Source organism: Vipera ursinii (assembly GCF_947247035.1).
Source record: "Vipera ursinii genome assembly, chromosome: 2".
Lineage (NCBI taxonomy): Eukaryota > Metazoa > Chordata > Lepidosauria > Squamata > Viperidae > Vipera > Vipera ursinii.
The window spans coordinates 10304884-10323054 of NC_139513.1; the positions used below are offsets into that span (position 1 = coordinate 10304884).

An 18171-nucleotide genomic window follows, 5' to 3' on the forward strand; every position below is an offset into this window, starting at 1 on the left:
TGACCTCTCGTATAGACTACTGCAATGCTGTGTACATGGGGCTGCCCTTGAGGACCACTCGGAAGCTTCAGCTGGTGCAGAATGCAGCCACGCGAGCTGTGATGGGGGGGGGTCTCCCGATACTCCCATGTAACACCTCTTCTCCGCGAGCTGCATTGGCTTCCAGTTGCCCTCCGGGTGAGATTCAAGGTGCTGGTGATTACCTATAAAGCCCTAAATGGCATGGGTCCGGATTACTTAAGGGAGCACCTGCTGCCGGCGTCAACTTCTCTTTGTCCTGTGCACTCCCAAAGAGAGGGCCTCCTCAGGGTGCCGTCGGTCAGTGTGTCAGCTGGCGGCCCCCAGGGGGAGAGCATTCTCTGTGGGTGTGCCAGCCCTTCGGAATCAATTACCGGTTGAGCTCCGGATGGTTCCCGACCTTCACTCTTTCCGCCGTGATCTGAAAACCTACTTATTTGAACAGGCCGGCCTGGTCTAAGGGTTTGGGGTATTTTTAACTATTTATTGTTAGGGCTAAATTAATTTAATCTTACTTTTAACTTTTGTATGTAGTACTTTTATTGCCCTGTACACCGCCCTGAGTCCTTTGGGAGAAGGGCGGTATAGAAATTCAATTAAATAAATAAATAAATGGTTGTCCCGAAGCCGCTTTTCCAAAAGGCAACTGGACTTTCTTGGGGGGGGGGGGAAACCCAAGAAAATACAGTTGCCTTTTGGAAAAGTACCTTTGGGTTCTTTCAGTGGTTAATGCAATTAGCGTTCCTCTGATTTTGCACGCACCATGCACCATAAAGATAGTCGAGGTGCAGCCATTTGTCCAGCAACTCTTTGAAAGTTATGAAGTTTCAACAGTACTGAACAGACTTATGGTGGGGCTTTGGAATTCCAGATGTTGCAGTCACTAATAAATAATAATTAATAACAAAGTTGGAAGCTACCTTGGAGGTCTTCTAGTCCAACCCCCTGCTCAGGCAGGAAACCCCATACCATTTCAGACAAATGGTTGTCCAATCCCTTCTTAGAAGCTTCCAATGTTGGAGCATTCACAACTTATGAAGGGAAGTTGTTTCACTGGTTAATTGTTCTGTCAGGAAATTTCTTCTTAGTTCTAGGTTGCTTCTCTCCTTGATTAGTTTCCATCCGTTGCTTCTTATCCTGCCTTCAGGAGCTTTGGACAATAGCTTGACTCCCTCTTCTTTGGGGCAGCCCCTGAGATATTGGAAGACAGGTATCATGTCCCCCCTGGTCCTTCTCTTCATTAAACTAGACATACCCAATTGCAGCAACCTTTCCTTATATGTTTTAGCCTCCAGTCCTCAAAAAAATATGGGGTTCCCACGATTATGTGACTGCCTTTGCAAAACTTCTCTGCCAGCTCGCACAAGCAAGTCAATGAGAAAGCCAGCGAGTAGGGCCACAAGTCACTTGGGTAAGTCTCCCCCCCAAAAAAACCCCCAGGCCTTTCTTCATTTGCAATGCGCCCACCTTTCTCAGTTTATCTGACCTCAAAATGCACTGCAGCACCCTTCCCAACTTGCGCATAGCCTGGGTTGGGTCTCCCCCACCCATTATGGTACACACACATACACACACAGCTCCTTACCTGGACCCATCCCATTTCCCACTTAACCACCCACGTCTTGAAGTTACATGTAATGTCATAGTTTACTGTATGATTACATTACTCTCTCAGGGGCTGCCCCAAAGAAGAGGGAGTCAAGCTATTCTCCAAAGCGCCCAAAGGCAGGACAAGAAGCAATGGATGGAAACTAATCAAGGAGAGAAGCAACCTGGAACTAAGGAGAAACTTCCTGACTGTTAGAACAATTAACCAGTGGAACAACCTCACTCCAGAAGCGGTGAATGCTCCAACACGGGAAGTCCTTAAGAAGAGACTGGACAACCATTTGTCTGAAATGGTATAGGGTTTCCTGCCTGAGCAGGGGGTTGGACCAGATGACCTCCAAGGTCCCTTCCAACTTTATTATTTAGCAATAGCAATCCCGTCAATGCTGCTAACATCGAATGTTTTTGCTTTGACAACAGAATGAGATGCAACCACTTTCTTATTTTGTTTTACCCTTAGTTAGATGATGCTGGAGGGAGGAATGTGCATGAGAGATTAGCTAGACATAACAATACGGAACCTAGTGTGAGAACCAAGGTTATTGAAATAAGAATAAGAATTGGCAGGCTGGAGAACTGGAGGGGAAGTCTGCATTTCAAACTAATTGGAGAATGTGATTTATGACTGTTAACTGGAGGAGGGAATTGTGCTCTGATACTATGTGCTGGGGGAGGGGAACTCAGTTTTTGGCTTTAACTATGTTAGTGCCAATGCTATGCTACTCAAAGATTCCTTAAGGTAAACAATGCCTCAAAGTTCTTTGAAGAGTTTCATCTGTCAGAACCATGACATCCCCCTGTTCTGCGCCAATTGTCACTCAACTGCAGTAATTTGCTTAACGACGGTGGCAAAAAAAGTTGTAAAATCAGAAGTGACTTGCTTAGCAATGGAAAAATCTGGTCCCAACTGCGGTCATGAGTAAAGGATTACCTTTGTATGGTTTGTCCCATGGAAATTTATTGGGAAGAATGCATTCTTCTACAGACGATCTTTATAAGTTGTCTTTGATGTGATTCATCTTGGAGGGAAATGGGCAGTTTAGAAATACAAAACATAAATAAATGAAGAAATAAAACTGGCACTCATGTCCTCTTACACCAGGAGTACCCAACCCCCAGCTGCAACCCAGTACCGGGTCTTGAGCCATTTGGAACTGGGCCATGGAAGCGCCGGGTGACCGTGCGCATATTCATCCTCACTTGTGTAAGTAGTGGGGGAGTGCACATGTGCTCCATTTGTGTAAAGTGGCGGATGTCTGCCGCTCATACAAATGGAGCTGTACACACACACACACACACACACACACACACACACACACACACACACGCCCTTGCCTGTTACTCGTGAAATCTTCTCCTCCTCGCCCCCTGCAGTGCCAAATGCCAGAAAGGTTGGGGAACTCTCTTACTCAATTCCTTCAGAATAGAACAGGTCAGGGGTAGGCAACCTTGCCTCTTTTATGACTCACGGACTTCAACTCCCAGAATTCCTGAGTCAGCTGACTCAGGAATTCTGGGAGTTGAAATCCGTGAGTCATAAAAGACCCTACCCCTGGAATAGGTGGTACCTGGCTCAACAGTAATAACTGTGAATAGGATAGGATAACATAGAATAAGGATCTTGGAGTCCTAGTGGACAATCACTTAAATATGATCCAGCTGTGTGCAGCAGCTGCCAAAAAAGCCAACACAGTGCTAGGCTGCATTAACAGTGTGATAAACTCAAGATCACATGAAGTGTTAATACCACTTTACAATGCCTTGGTAAGGCTACACTTGGAATACTGCATCCAGTTTTGGTCACCACAATGTGAAAAAGATGTTGAGACTCTGGAGAGAGTGCAGAGAATAACAGAATAACAAAGGTGGAAGGGAACCTGGGAGGTCTTTTAGTCCAACCCGCTGCTCAGGTAGGAAACACTATACCATTTCAGACAAATGGTTTCCCAATCCCTTCTTAAAACATTCCAGTGTTGGGGCATTCACAACTTCTGGAGGCAAGTGGTTCCACTGGTTAATTGTTCATTGAATGAATCCTTTTATGGGAACGAAGGTGGCTGCTCTGCCTCAACCTTTTCCTGCACGTCATACACTGATAAGAGTTTCTCCCTTGAATGGATCCTTTGATGGGAAGCAAAGCTACCGCATTTCCTGAAGCTCGTTTCACACATTGTGTATTTGCAGTTCCTCTTGCCAGGGTGGCATCTCATGTGGCAGACCAGGCTCATGCTCCTACTGAGGGCATTTTTTAGAGCTTCTCCTTGTGTTTGTGTTTATGTAAACTGAGGCTGCTGCATCGGCTGAAGCTCTTGTCGCACTGCTTGCATTGGTAAGGCTTCTCCCCTGTGTGGACCCTCATGTGGGCAGTGAGTCTTTTGGAAGTGCTGAAGCTCTTTTCGCACTCGCCACATTTGTAGGGTTTTTCCCCTGAATGAGTCATCTTATGAGCCTTAAGACTGCTCTTCACACTGAAGCCCTTCCCACATTCCATGCATTTGTAAGGTCTCTCTCCCGTGTGGAGCCTCTTGTGAATAGCAAGCGGATAATTCTTAGGGAAGCGCTTTCCGCACTCCATGCATATAAAGGACTTTTCTATCGAATGCATTTTTTTATGGATGCGAAAAACGCCGATGTCACTAAAACCCTGTCCACACACAGTGCATGTATACGGAGTTTCCCCCGAATGGGAAGAAAGATCCCCGCCGGCACCGAAGCTCTTTCCAGTCTCGGTGCCTTTATACAAACTCTCCCACAAATGGATACTTTTATGAGACTTCAGCTGTTTACTCCACCGGAAGCCCTGGTTGCATTCTGTACATTTATAGGGTTTCTCCTCTGAATGGACCCTTTTATGGCTCTGGAGAGAACGGCGGTGAGTAAAACCTTTTCCACACTCAGGACAGACATATGGTTTTTCTCCCCTGTGGTTCCTAATGTGTGAAGTCAGAGATTCCTTGGAGCTGAAGCTCTTTCCACACTCCGGACATTGGTAGGGCTCCTCTCCCGTGTGCTTCCTCTTATGAGAAGTCAGGTTGCGGCTCTTGCTGAAGCTCTTTCCGCACTCCAGACATTTGTACGGTTTCTCCCCGGTATGGACTCTGTTGTGTAAAGTAAGGTCACAGTTCAATCTAAAGCCCTTTCCGCACTCCGCACATTGAAATGGCTTCTCTCCCGTGTGGATTCTCATATGGGAAGCGAGTTCACTTTTCCACCTGAAGCTCTTGCCGCATAATGAACAGTTCCATGGTTTCTCTCTTGTGCGGTGCTTTTTACGGGAAGTGGTGGGGGTACCGCTACATACTCTCTTTCCACGCCCTTTGAAGGTGTTGGGTTTCTTTGCAGGCCCTGGGTGGGTTTGACGACATGGCGTCAAAGCAAAGCTTTGGCTGGAATACGTTCTATGCTGTCCATCCTCAGATTGGTTGTCTCTAGTTCTAGTTCGGTAATGTTTATATCTCCTGGACTGATCCCTGGGTAATTTCTTGTGGGATAGGGAATTCTCATGTTGGTTTCTGGTGTCATCCTGTTGAGTCAGGGATTTGTGGTCTTCGGCACAGTGGGAAGCAGATGATTGCTCCATATGCAGAGACTTTTCTTCCTCAACTGTTCTTGATCTCCAATGGTTCTCAAATGTCTCTTTTCCCACTTTGGCACTGGCTGGTTGGGAAGTCCCCTGACCATTCTCATTGTCCTCATCTGTTTTTGGAGAGAAAAACAAAAGCTCAAATTAGAGGTGGTCCTTGACTTACAACTGTTCGTTTAGCAACAAGTTGCAACGCCACTGAAAAAAGTCACGTATGACCCTTTTTCACACTTACAACCATTGCAGCATCCCTATGGTCACGGATGCTTGGCAACTAACTCACATGTAGGACGGTTACAGTGTCCTGAGGTCATGTGACCACCTGTTGTGACCTAGCAAGCAAAGTCAATGGGGAAGCTAGATTCACTTAACAACTATTAAGAACTGTAGTGATTCGACCGCTGTGGTAAGAAAATAATAAAACTAGGCAAAAGTCACTTAACAAATGTCTCTCTTAGCAACAGCAATTTTGGGCTCAGTTGGAGTCATAAGTTGATGACTACCTGTATCTTTTAAGACTGGGGTTCCAAAGATTTAATGCCTATTCTTAATTCTGATGGGAATTGACCATAGCGTCTTGCATGATTTTTCATTTTCTATGCAGTTTGTAAAAAAAAATTTTTTTTACAACTACCGTGTTTTCCCTAAAATAAGACCCAGTCTCTTTTTTTTTGCCTCCAAGAGGCACCAGGTCTTATTTTCGGGAGGGGATTAAGATGTCTTTTATTTTTATTTTTATTTTTTTATTTTAATTCCATTTATATCCCGCCCTTCTCCGAAGACTCAGGGCGGCTTACAAGCTTAGCAGTAGCCTTCATTCTATGTATATGCCTGCTTATTAGGGCTTTCACACACACCCCCAAGCGGCATTATTACAAAGTCAGCTTAATTGCCCCCAACAATCTGGGTCTTCATTTTACCTACCTGGGAAGGATGGAAGGCTGAGTCAACCTTGAGCCTGGTGGGATGCGAACCTGCACTAATTGCAGGCAGCTGGTGTTACTTAAGGAGGCATTAGCCCACTGCTCCACCAAGGAGCAGGTTCAAGACCATAATCTCCCTATGGATGAGGTTAAGGGCAACTAAGATGAGATGAGATGAGATGCATGCCCAAGATGGCGGACGTGCTTGATCGAGCTCCGTGAGCTCCGTGAGTTCCAGTTACTAGGCATCCCTTTGGAGCCCCTCAGGAGCCTTCGGGCTGTCTGGGATGTGGATTGGGGGACGGGGCAGTTAGTGGCTGACGAAACGGGCAGAGAACAGTCGGTAGCCTGCGAGCCCTGCGAGCCCTGCTTCTTTTCATCTGTCGCCTTTCCATCTGTTCGCCTTTGTTTGCCTTTTGCCGCTTGCCGCTTGCCTTTTCCGGGCCGCCCTCAGCTGTTCGTGGCCGCCTTCTCCGGACCGCCCTCAGCTGTGCGTGGCCGCCTCCGGCGTTCCCTATTGTTCCCTGCTGTTCCGGACCGGTTAGGGCTGCTTGGTGTTCTCCGTTGTCTCTGGGGCTCATGAGCGGGTCGTGGGATTACCAATTCCCACGACGGGGAATGGCAGCAGGCGGATAGACAGGGGGCCATATCGTTACCGGGAGGGCTGTCTCCACTATTTGCAAGCGGTGAGGCGCTCCGACCCTCTGCTTCTTTCCCGAGGTTCCGGGAGCGAGGATGTGCAGCCTCCTGAGCTCCGGCTGGTGTACTTGAATGCCAGGTCCGTGGTTAACAAAGCTCCCCTTGTTAGGGATTTAGTTGAGGGTGAGCATGCGGACCTGGCTTGCATCACGGAGACTTGGTTGGGCCCAGAGGGAGGGGTCCCTTTGGTTGACCTTTGCCCACCAGGCTTCCGGGTGCTACACCAGCCTCGAGCTCAGGGTAGGGGTGGGGGTGTGGCGGTGATCGTTAGGGAGACCTTATGTCCGCGGGAGACCACCGTTCCTCAGATAGTCGGGTGTGAGTCTCTCTTTATGAGATTTGGTTCTGGGGCGCAGTTGGGCTTGCTGCTCGTGTACATTTCGCCTAGTCGCATAGCGGCAGCCCTGCCCGAGCTGCTCGATATCCTCTCGGGGTTGGTGGTTGAGTTCCCCAAACTTATAGTTTTGGGAGACGTCAATCTACCATCCCTGGGAGGTTCATCTGAGCTTGCTCGGGAGTTCATGGCTTCCATGACGGCCATGGACCTGACGCAGGTAATTTCTGAACCAACTCATGAGGGAGGCCACACCCTTGACCTGATTTTCTTATCTGGACGGTGGTTGGATGATCTTGGTGGGGGCTTTCCATTTATTACGCCCCTGTCATGGACCGATCATCACCTCCTGCGGCTGGTCTTCCATTTTGCCACCCCCCGCCGTGGGGGTACGGAGCCAACTAGATGGTACCGCCCCAGACGCCTAATGGATCCTGATAGATTCCAAGCGGCGCTGGGGTCCCCACCTGCCTCCATTGCTCACAACTCGGCGGATGCCTTAGTGGAAGCCTGGGAAAGGGCAGCCACTGAGGCACTCGACCGGGTTGTACCCTTGCGGCCCCTGACCCGGCGCAGATCCCAGCGAGCTCCATGGTTCTCCGCGGAGCTCCGGGAGATGAAGCGTCGGAAACGGGGCCTAGAGAGCTGCTGGAGGTCCAGCCGATCTGAACCCGACCGATTGCGGTTAAGAACCTACATTAGGTCTTATCTCGCTGCGATGAGGGAGGCGAGGTGTAATTACTTCTCCACCCTCATCGCGTCCGCAGATAATCGCCCGGCCGCCTTGTTTAGGGTGACTCGCTCCCTTCTTAATCAGGAGGTGAGGGAGGATCCCTTGCAGGGTCGTGCCGAGGAGTTTAGTCAACATCTGTCGGATAAAATCGCTCGGATTCGGACCGGTTTGGACTCCAGCTGGGCAGAGTCTGGCGATCAGGACACGGGCGGTCTTGTCAATGTTATCTGGGAGGAGTTTGATTCTGTGACCCCTGATGAAGTGGACAGGATTATGGGGAAGCTGAGTTCCACCACATGTTTATTGGATCCGTGCCCTTCTTGGCTGGTTTATGCAGCTAGGGAGAGGACACGAGGCTGGCTCCAGGCGGTTATATCTGCTTCTTTGAGCGAGGGTTATTTCCCCACCATCTTGAAGGAGGCGGTGGTGAGACCTCTCCTCAAGAAGCCTGCCTTGGACCCAGCTGTATTGAACAACTTTCGTCCAGTCTCCAACCTTCGCTTTCTTGCGAAGGTTGTCGAGAGTGTGGTGGCGCATCAGCTCCCTCTGGTCCTGGATGAAGCGGATTATCTGGACCCTTACCAATCGGGTTTCAGGCCCGGGCACAGCACGGAGACGGCATTGGTCGCTCTGGTGAATGATCTCTGGAGGGCTCGGGATAGGGGATATTCCTCTGTCCTAGTCCTATTAGACCTCTCGGCGGCTTTCGATACCATCGACCATGGTATCCTGCTGCGGCGTCTCAGGGGACTGGGAGTGGGAGGCACGGTTTTTCAGTGGTTCTCCTCCTATCTCCTGGGACGCTCGCAGTCGGTGTTGGCAGGGGGGCAGAGGTCGACCCCTAGGACTCTCGCTTGTGGAGTTCCTCAGGGGTCGGTCCTCTCGCCTCTCCTGTTCAACATCTATATGAAACCGCTGGGTGAGATCATTCGTGGTTTTGGAGTTGGGTATCATCAATATGCTGATGATACCCAACTTTTTATTTCGACCCCAAACCACCCCAGTGATGCCCTCGCTGTGATGTCCCGTTGCCTGGAGGCGGTTCGGGTCTGGATGGGGAGGAACAGACTTCAACTCAACCCTGACAAGACTGAGTGGCTGTACATTCCGGCTTCCCGGGACACCTGGGATGTTCCATCTCTTTCTATGGGGGGTGAGCTTTTACCCCCTGTGGATAGGGCTCGCAACTTGGGAGTCCTCCTGGATTCACGACTCACTTTGGAGGATCATATAGTGGCCGTGACTAGGGGGGCTTTTGCCCAGGTTCGCCTGGTGCGCCAGTTGCGGCCCTATCTGGACCGGGAGGCCTTATGTGCGGTCACTCATGCGCTCGTGACCTCTCGCCTAGACTACTGTAATGCTCTCTACATGGGGCTTCCCTTGAAGACTACTCGGAGGCTCCAACTGGTACAGAATGCGGCCGCGAGAGTTGTCTTGGGAGTTTCCCGGTACTCCCATGTTACACCTTTGCTCCGTGAGCTGCATTGGTTACCAGTTGTCTTCCGGGTAAGGTTCAAGGTTTTGGTTATGATCTTTAAGTCCCTACATGGCATGGGTCCGCGATACCTCGAGGACCACCTGCTGCCGGCGTCGACTCCCCTCCGCCCTGTGCGCGCCCACAGAGAGGGCCTCCTCAGGGTGCCTCCTGTCAAGGAATGTCGACTGGTGGCCCCCAGGGGGAGGGCCTTCTCTGTGGGTGCTCCGGCATTATGGAACCAACTGCCGGTTGAGCTCCGGACGGCATCAGACCTCCGATCCTTCCGTCGCGGGTTGAAGACCCATTTATTTGAACTAGCAGGTCTGGCCTGATGGGGGTACATGGGTTTTTTATAGGCTTGTTTTATTATTCTTGTTTTAACTTGGGCATTGATTTAATTGTCTTTTAATTTTTGTATTGTCATTTATATTTATGCCCTGTGAACCGCCCTGAGTCCCTTTGGGAGAAGGGCGGTATAGAAATCTCAATAAATTAAATTAATTAAATGCGTGAGTGGCTGGCCAGGGTGCATGTGCACGGGCACGCACAGCCCCAGTTGGGCAAGCATCGCCACATCACAGGCATTCACTGCCCCACTCACACAAGAAACAGGTGTTTAAGCGTGCGCAGGTGTGTGCGCATGCATTCACCCCCCCAAAAAAACCATGCCTTCTTTCCCCCCCTCCACCGGGCCGCCAACTGCAAAAGGTTGTGGAACTCTGCTCTAAGGAGTGTATGCCAATGGAACATGGGTTGCCATTGAATTCTAGAAAAAAAATCTATATAATTCAAGTAGCACAAGAAGCGAATTGGTGAGCCAGAGCTTTCCTAACTCTGGATGTGTTCAGTTGCAGGCTGGATTGCCCTCTGTTGGATACTTTTATGGGGATTTCAACACTGTGCAGAAAACTGGGTTCAAGGGCATCTCCAATTTTAGCATTCCACCCTACTGGATCAGTGAATTTTTACAAGATTTGCCGGTTGGTTTTGCAAGGGATGTTGCAACTGCCTTGGAGGATCTCCATTCCGGAGCTCTTAGGGCTGAACACTTCACCGCTTTGTAGCTTCTGCCTAGCTGCACCCAAACGGAAAAAGTGGGCAACCGCTGTCACAGACAAAGGTCGCCCACTATAAACCTGTCCAGGTATGATCATGAAATATGCTTGAATACTAGTAGCTCGGGGTTGGGAGTTGGGCTGTTGGTTTGATCTCTGAAATTGGTGATTTGGTTGCAAATGTTTCGTCTCCGTTTGAGGGGACATTGACAGCGCGCTTTGAATTGTGCTATCAAGCAGACTGCACAAGCACTTGGTGGCTATCAAAAGACATGACCCACTATCCCTCATGTCCATCCACAAAGATTCAGAAGGACACAAATCTGATCTAACCGGGACCACAGTTGTAACCCAAGCGAAATTAAGGAGAGAAAGAGAATTCCTCGAAGCCTGGTTTTCCACCAATAAGTCAATAAACAGACACATCGACCTCAACCCAATCTACCAACCGCTGAGAATGAAAGAACTATTTCTTTTTTTAATTGAAAAGTTTTACAGTACATTTTTTAAAAAAAACAAAACCCCTCCCAACCCCCTCCCCTCTCCCCAAACCTCCCCGACTCCTCCCTCCCCTCCCCGACTCCCCAGAGCTAAATACAGGGTAAAAAAATACAAACAATCATAATCTACCATATGCAAACAATAAAATATTAAATTCTATCACACTTTAACTCTTATTAAAATAACTACAAGTAATTTATATATCACATAAATCCAATACTTATTCAAATGCTAGGTGAAACTTTTTAGTCCCGTATTTATTCTGGATGTGATTTCAACCACGATCCCAAAGAGCCCTACCACACAGCAACAAAAATCATAAACCCCCACAAGAAATCAGATATCTCAACGATAGCTAACCAAACAATCCTCAGAAGCAACCAAACGAACACCATTTGCATCATACAGACGATACATGGCTCCAAAGACATAACCCAGCAACAACAACCAATCAAACAGCCCAAAACCAGACCATGACTCAGCAACATCAGGACAAGCAACAACCACATTAATTTGCATCACACAAAAAGGTATTTAAAGGCCAGTGCTCTGACAGACGAGCACAATTCAAAGCGCACTGAAGATGTCCCCTCAAATGGAGACAAAATGTTTGCAACCGTATCACCAAGCTTGGAGATCAAACCAACAGCCCAGGTATGATCATGCTCTGGCTATTGGCCATCAGCCTTCAGAACAGATCAAATCCCATTTATATCCCGCCCCTCTCCGAAGACTCAGGGCGGCTTACAATCTAAGCACAAATCAAATGTGCTTAGCAATAGCCTTATATCCTTCCCTCTAATAATTACTACCGTACGTCAGGCCCACATAGTTGATGTAGGAGACTTGTCTTTTTTTGCCCAAACCCAGGAGCATCTGGTATGGAAATGTTGGAGATGAGACACAGGAGAAGCTAGCATCATTATAATTTTAAGGGCTTAACCAAGGGGACCTGGGTGAAGGCAGCGCCAATACTCTAGAGCAGGGGTGTCAAACTTGCAACGTCACATGACGTGTCGCGACGCATTGCGACTTTTTTTCCATTGCTAATAATGGGGTGGGCGCAGTTTCGGCATGACAACCCTGCCCCAGAGTGTCACTCCTTCTTCATAATTTTGTTACTTCACAATTTATTATGAAGTAACACAAATTGAAAAATTAACTAAGGAGCCCTAAAATCTAACACAAGAAATGGTCCCAGTATCAATCTCAGGAAAGTCCTGCTGTTTCCTTGTCTGATTTGCCTCTTCAGGAGAACAGATCAACCAGAGAGGCAGGTTCTGGCTTAGCTATTTCTTGGAAGAAACAAATAATTGGCAAAATGAGGAGCCAGATTGTTGGGGGCAGGAGGCTGACTCTGTAAACCTCTTAGAGAGGGCCGTAAAGCAGTGTATAAGTTTAGTGCAATTGCTATTGCTATTACTTTTATTCCTCTTCTGTTGAAGCACTGTGAAGTGGTATATAAGTCTAAGTGCAATTGCTATTAGTTTTATTCCTCTCCTGCTGATCTTCCTATAGAAGTGACTATATTTCCTTTCTTGTAAATGCTGGTCCTTTATTTCAGAAAATTATGCTTTAGCCTTCCTTCCTTCCTTCCTTCCTTCCTTCCTTCCCTTCCTTCCTTCCTTCCTTCTTTCTTTCTCTTTCTTTCCTTTCTTTCTCTCTCTCTCTCTCTCTCTCTTTCTTTTCTTTCTTTTGAGCCGTGGTTAGAATGTTGGAATTGCAGGCTACTTCTGCCGACTGCCAGCAGTTTCATTCTCACCAGCTCAAGGTTGACTCAGACTTTTGACCTTCCAAGGTTGGTAAAATGAGGGCCCAGATTGTTGGGGGCAATATGCTGACTCTGTAAACTGCTTAGAGAGGGGCTGTAAAGCACTGGGAAGAGGTATATAAGTCTAAGTGCCATTGCTACTGCTATTGCCTGTTCCAACTATCTGAACTCAGAGCAAAGAGAGGTCTATTACCTAGAAATGCCAGATGTCTAGAATTCTCCTGCATGACTTCCCTGTGGAGACGCTTTTGGGTGGAATCCAGCAGAGCCCATTCCTCCTTGGAAAAACGTACCACCACCTCCTGAAAGGACACAGCACTCTGAGGGAGGGGAAAAATAGACACTCTCAAGGTTTTGAAAAGCCTCTGCGTTAAACCATCAAGACCCAAAGCAGACATTTCCCTCCATCCACACGCAACACGATACTGCCCACATGCCAGCAAGCTTTGAGGTCCATCCAGTAAGCTGATGGACACTGAGGATGTGCAGCCACTTGCAGTACATATGATGGCCCATTTTGGGCAGGATTCCAAATGTCATAAGAAGAAAACCATTAAGAATACTCAGTCAGGTATTACTGTTTTTGTGGATTCTACTGCACCTTCAGTGAGGGGAAACGACACTGTCCCATGAATCACCTTCCCAGAGGGGATCTCATTGTCTGAGGGAAGAGTCCAAAGTGGGTGATCCATAGGTGGACTTCTCAAAGTTCTAGTTTGGATTTTGGACTTCTTCCTTCCCCAAAAGAAAAAAAAAAAGAAACAGCAGCCCATCCTACTGAAGATTCTGTGACAGGCCCTTCTTCTTCTAGAAGCACCATGAGGGGAAACCATTCAAAAAACTGGTGGTACACCAATGGGCTCAGACAGAGAGAATAAATGGAGGACAGGACAAGAAACAATGGTTGTTTCTTGACTAAAGAGAGAAGCAACCTGGAATTAAGGAGAAACTTCCTAGCAGTGAAGACAATTAACCAGCAGAAAAGAAGTTGCGTTTAGGAATTGTAGGTGTTCCATCACTGGAGGTTTTTAAGAAGAGACTGGACAATCACTTGTCTGAAATGGTATTGTCATGGTTCCAACAGATGAAACTCTTCAAAAGAACTTCGAAGCATTGTTTACCTTAAAAAAGGTAAAGGTTCCCCCGCACATATGTGCTAGTCGTTTCCGACTCTAGGGGCCGGTGCTCATCTCCGTTTCAAAGCCGAAGAGCCAGTGCTTGTCCGAGGACGTCTCCGTGGTCATGTGGCCGGCATGACTGGACGCCAAAGGTGCACGGAACGCTGTTACCTACCGGAGTGGTCCCTATTTTTCTACTTGCATTTTTACGTGCTTTTGAACTGCTAGGTTGGCAGAAGCTGGGACGAGTTACGCGGCACTCGGGATTCAACCCGCCAAACTGCCGACCTTCTGATCGACAAGCTCAGCGTCCTAACCCACTGAGCCACCGCGTCCCTACATTGTTTACCTTAAAGGATCTTTTATTCGAATAGCATAACATCGGCACTGCATAATCGAAGCCAAAAACTGAATTCCCCTCCCCTGGGCACATAGTATCAAAGCACAATTCCCTCCTCCAATTAGCAGTCATAAATCACATTCCCCAATTAGGTTTAAGCACTGGGCTTCCTTTCCAGCTCTCCAATTCTTTATCAGTTCTGGGCTCAATAACCTTGATTCTCACGCTAAGTTTAGTGCTGTTATGTCTAGCTGAATTCCCATTCACATCTCCCCCTGCCAGCATCATCTAACTCTAAAAGCGAAGGGGGAAAAAGATGGCTACATTTCCATCTGTTGTTAATGCAAAAACATCCGATGTTAGCAGCGTTGACAGGTATAGGTTCTCCTGCTTGAGCAGGGGGCTGGACTAGAAGACTAACTTTAGGTTTTGAAGAGTGGTGTCCATAGAACCTGCATACAGGGACCTTTTTCCCCCTCTGCACCAGCCAGGTTATAACTTTTATCAGAAAAGGCCCTTATCAACTGAGTTTCAAAGAGGAAGCCCTAACACACACATCTAATCCCCAACCCTGAAAGGCCCATCAGACAAGTCTTGGTGGAAGAAATAAAACTTGTGGGATCTTTGCTCAGAAGCATTTATCTCCTTATCTAAGTAGACAAGCATTTAATCAAATTCTACTTCTGAGTATACAAGTAATGTAAAGTTCCCTCTTTTCCTGGGAATAGAATGGCTAAATAGCCTTGTCCCATATCTCAAAAAGGGTGATAAAGAAGCTTCCGAAATCCAATTTCATTCAGGATCGATCAAATTCTCAGTCACCTACTCTCTCTCTCTCTTATCTATCTATCATCTATCTATCTATCTATCTATCTATCTATCTATCTATCTATCTATCTATCTATCTATCATCTATCTATCATCTATCTATCATCTATCTATCTATCTATCTATCTATCTATCTATCTATCTATCTATCTATCTATCTATCTATCTGTCTAATTATCTATCACCTATCTCTATCAGATTTGTGTGCTGCCCATCTTGTCTGGGCCACTTACTAATAGTAAAATTGGTACATGTTAAAATAATAAAGTAGCTTTGTGGCCAGATGGGTGGCCAACAAATTTTATAAATAAATAGAAAAATAAAATAATAATAATAATTTTAAGCCTGTCCCTTTGAGAGGCTCACATATCACACGAATAACTGGGTCCAAGGTTAGGGGGGGGGATATTATTTTATCGTGACTCTTCAATGTTCTGGAGTCCTTAAAGAGGACTTATGGGTCATTTCCCTACCTGAGTCGAAGAGCATGCTTCTGCTTCATCAGGAAAAGAAGACATTTCGACAAGGTCCAGTGGTGATGGACCATATCCTTTAAGGGAGACAAATAGAAAGACATGCATTTTGGAAAAGTTTTGTTAACAATTTAAGGGATGACACTCTACATAAAAAGCTGTTCGCGTTCAAAGTAAACCTGTGAATGCAGGTTCTGAAGATGGGAGAAGCTGACAATCCCTGGAAGTGAAGACCGAATCCATCCTTACCTGCTAATATCTCAAGAATGTCATTTTCCTGGGAGATTCCCTTGAAAAGCATCCCCTGAGATGAATCTGCGGAACCCATCCTCGTGCTGACACTTTGTGCATTCACCTTGATACCGTTTCCCTATAAATAAACAACAGCAAAGGGAAAAAGGGAATCAAGTGTCCTGGAACCTAAGAAAAGAATTACTGCTTCTGACCACGGCCTTATTCAATATCTGTCTATGGCAGGGGTAGGCAACCTTGGCTCTTTTATGACTTGTGGACTTCAACTCCCAGAATTCCTGAGCCACAAATTTTCTATTCCTTACCTATTCTTAAAAAAAAGGGCCAAAGAGGTCTAGTTCAAGTTTATTACCGTCAAAGACCAAAGACCAGAACAATTCAAAACACTCTATGAATATCCAGTTAAAAATACTAGAGTAAAATTATAAAATAGCAAATGAAATCAATATTAAAATCACAATTTGGCATCCAGCCCATCAGTGACACGTGGTCTAACTGTAATATCAATTACAATATCAATCCTTAAACTGTGGGGCCCAAAGCCATAGATACATGGATAGATAGATAGATAGATAGATAGATAGATAGACACACACACACAAAATATATAATATATATAATATATATCTATCTATATCTATCTATATATCTCTATATATATCTCTATCTCTATCTCTCTATCTCTCTATCTCTCTCTCACTATCTATCTATCTATCTATCATCTATCTATCTATCTATCTATCTATCTATCTATCTATCTATCTATCTATCTATCATGTTTTAAATGTTTGTTAAGCATTCAGAATACACTTGCTTAGTCCCAGACACGGGACAAATTTAGAAAGAAAGAAAGAAAGAAAGATAGATAGATAGATAGATAGATAGATAGATAGATAGATAGATAGATAGATAGATATAAAAATGCAAAGGGTATATATATATAGTAATGCAAAGGTTATACATATAGTAATGCAAAGGGTTTGCTCTATCAGTTGTGTAAAATTGCTGTGGTGGATTAATTACGTGTTTCCGACGAACCGCCAGGGCTGCTGCACAGAATCTGGCCAGCTGCGCTGTAATCACATTCTGTTCATCCTTAAGCAGCCACTGGAGATAAGCCGTGTCGGAACAGCCAGGATACCTATCAATTTATTGGGAGGATATGTTTCCTTTCAAATATCTCCATAGAAAGAGCATCGAAGGGGCATGTTCCAACAAGTCTCCATCTCTCCTGAGCCACAGGAGCAGAGTCTTTCAATCAATGGTATCTTGTTATACTTGCCGCATAGGACAGCTGATGGAAGCGCGAGATACCGTGCGAGCGAAAATGCTTTCTGGTGGTTTGCCAACTCCAACTGGCTAAGATAACTGAAAGGAGTTAACGACAGATCTAATAAAATCTGGAGCCAGAAACAGCAGAGCTATCCCTATGTCTGCCTAGCGTCTCGATGTCCTCTACCTTTTGTTGAAAGGTTTGCTTTGCAGGAGGTATCCCGACATCTCCTACTATTACAAGTTCAAAGAAATCCCGAGAGGGCTCTATTTGGAGAAGTCACGAATCGAGTTTCTCACCTCCTTTCCTCTGCCGTCAGTCTGGCTCAGAAGGAAGCCTTCGGCCAAGGCCACCGCCTGGGAGCTGGTTTCCACTCCACATTCCCTCACCCAGTTGGCCATCTCCAGGGGAAGGATGGCCAGGAACTGCTCAAGGAGCACTAGGTCCAGCATCTGAGCTTTGGTGTTCCTTTCTGGCTGCAGCCATTGAAAGCAAAGGCGATGGAGGTGGCTGCAAATTCTTCGGGGTCCCTCTGACTCCTGGTAGCTGAACCCTCTGAAGTTCTGCTTCCGGACCTCCCAAGACAGGTTGTCTTCTTCCAGAAACTTCTGCCCAGTCCTTTCCCAGCACTCTGCCTGATCCTGACGAGGGCTGGTTCCTCTTTGGCCACGTGACTCCATTTTCTCCCTGGGCTCTGCTGAAGATACAGAGACAAAAAACTTTTGTATTCCGCCACACAGCACCCAAAGCACAGCACACCACAGAGCAGACCGCCACACAAAAACGAACCCTGCTATACACAAAAGGGGTGTCGGAAATGAAAGCCAGAATTCTCCCAGCCCCCTAGGAATAGCGATAGCCAACAAACCCACAGCCACACTCCGCCAGGAATTATCCACAAGCAAAGACAAGACACAGAAGGGTGAAAGAAGCAACGTACTCTATAAAACCAACTGTTAACGATTGCAACCACTTCTACGTGGGACAAACGTCACTTCCATTAAAAACCAGGATCCACCACCGGCCAGCAGTCAAAATGCCACGATCCCAAATCCTTAATAGCTACCCACATCAACACCAAACAATACCAGTTCAATTGGACCAACACTAAAATCATTGGCCACAATACCACCTGCCAATACCACTTGGGAGTTCATCAAAGCCTGGCACTCTACAAGCAATTCC

General features: G+C 46.7%; 1 protein-coding gene across 2 annotated transcripts; it reads right to left on the reverse strand.

Annotated features, from left to right (window-relative positions):
* Positions 1-1648: 1648 nt before the first annotated feature.
* On the reverse strand, positions 1649-17678 carry LOC310635616 (uncharacterized protein). 2 transcript variants are annotated; one of them, XR_014491465.1, is made up of 6 exons: positions 17286-17678; positions 15711-15831; positions 15462-15538; positions 12896-13022; positions 3553-5322; positions 1649-2645 (listed from the first exon to the last, which is right to left on the reverse strand). XR_014491465.1 is itself a non-coding variant. In XM_083354761.1 (5 exons), the coding sequence occupies exons 1-5, from the start codon at positions 17664-17666 to the stop codon at positions 3875-3877; spliced, it is 2154 nt and encodes a 717-aa protein (XP_083210887.1). In that variant the 5' UTR covers positions 17667-17678; the 3' UTR covers positions 1649-3874. The 2 variants fall into 2 exon arrangements, 1 of the variants encoding a protein (XP_083210887.1); XM_083354761.1 differs by having other exon boundaries at positions 1649-5322.
* Between the last annotated feature and the right edge of the window lie 493 nt (positions 17679-18171).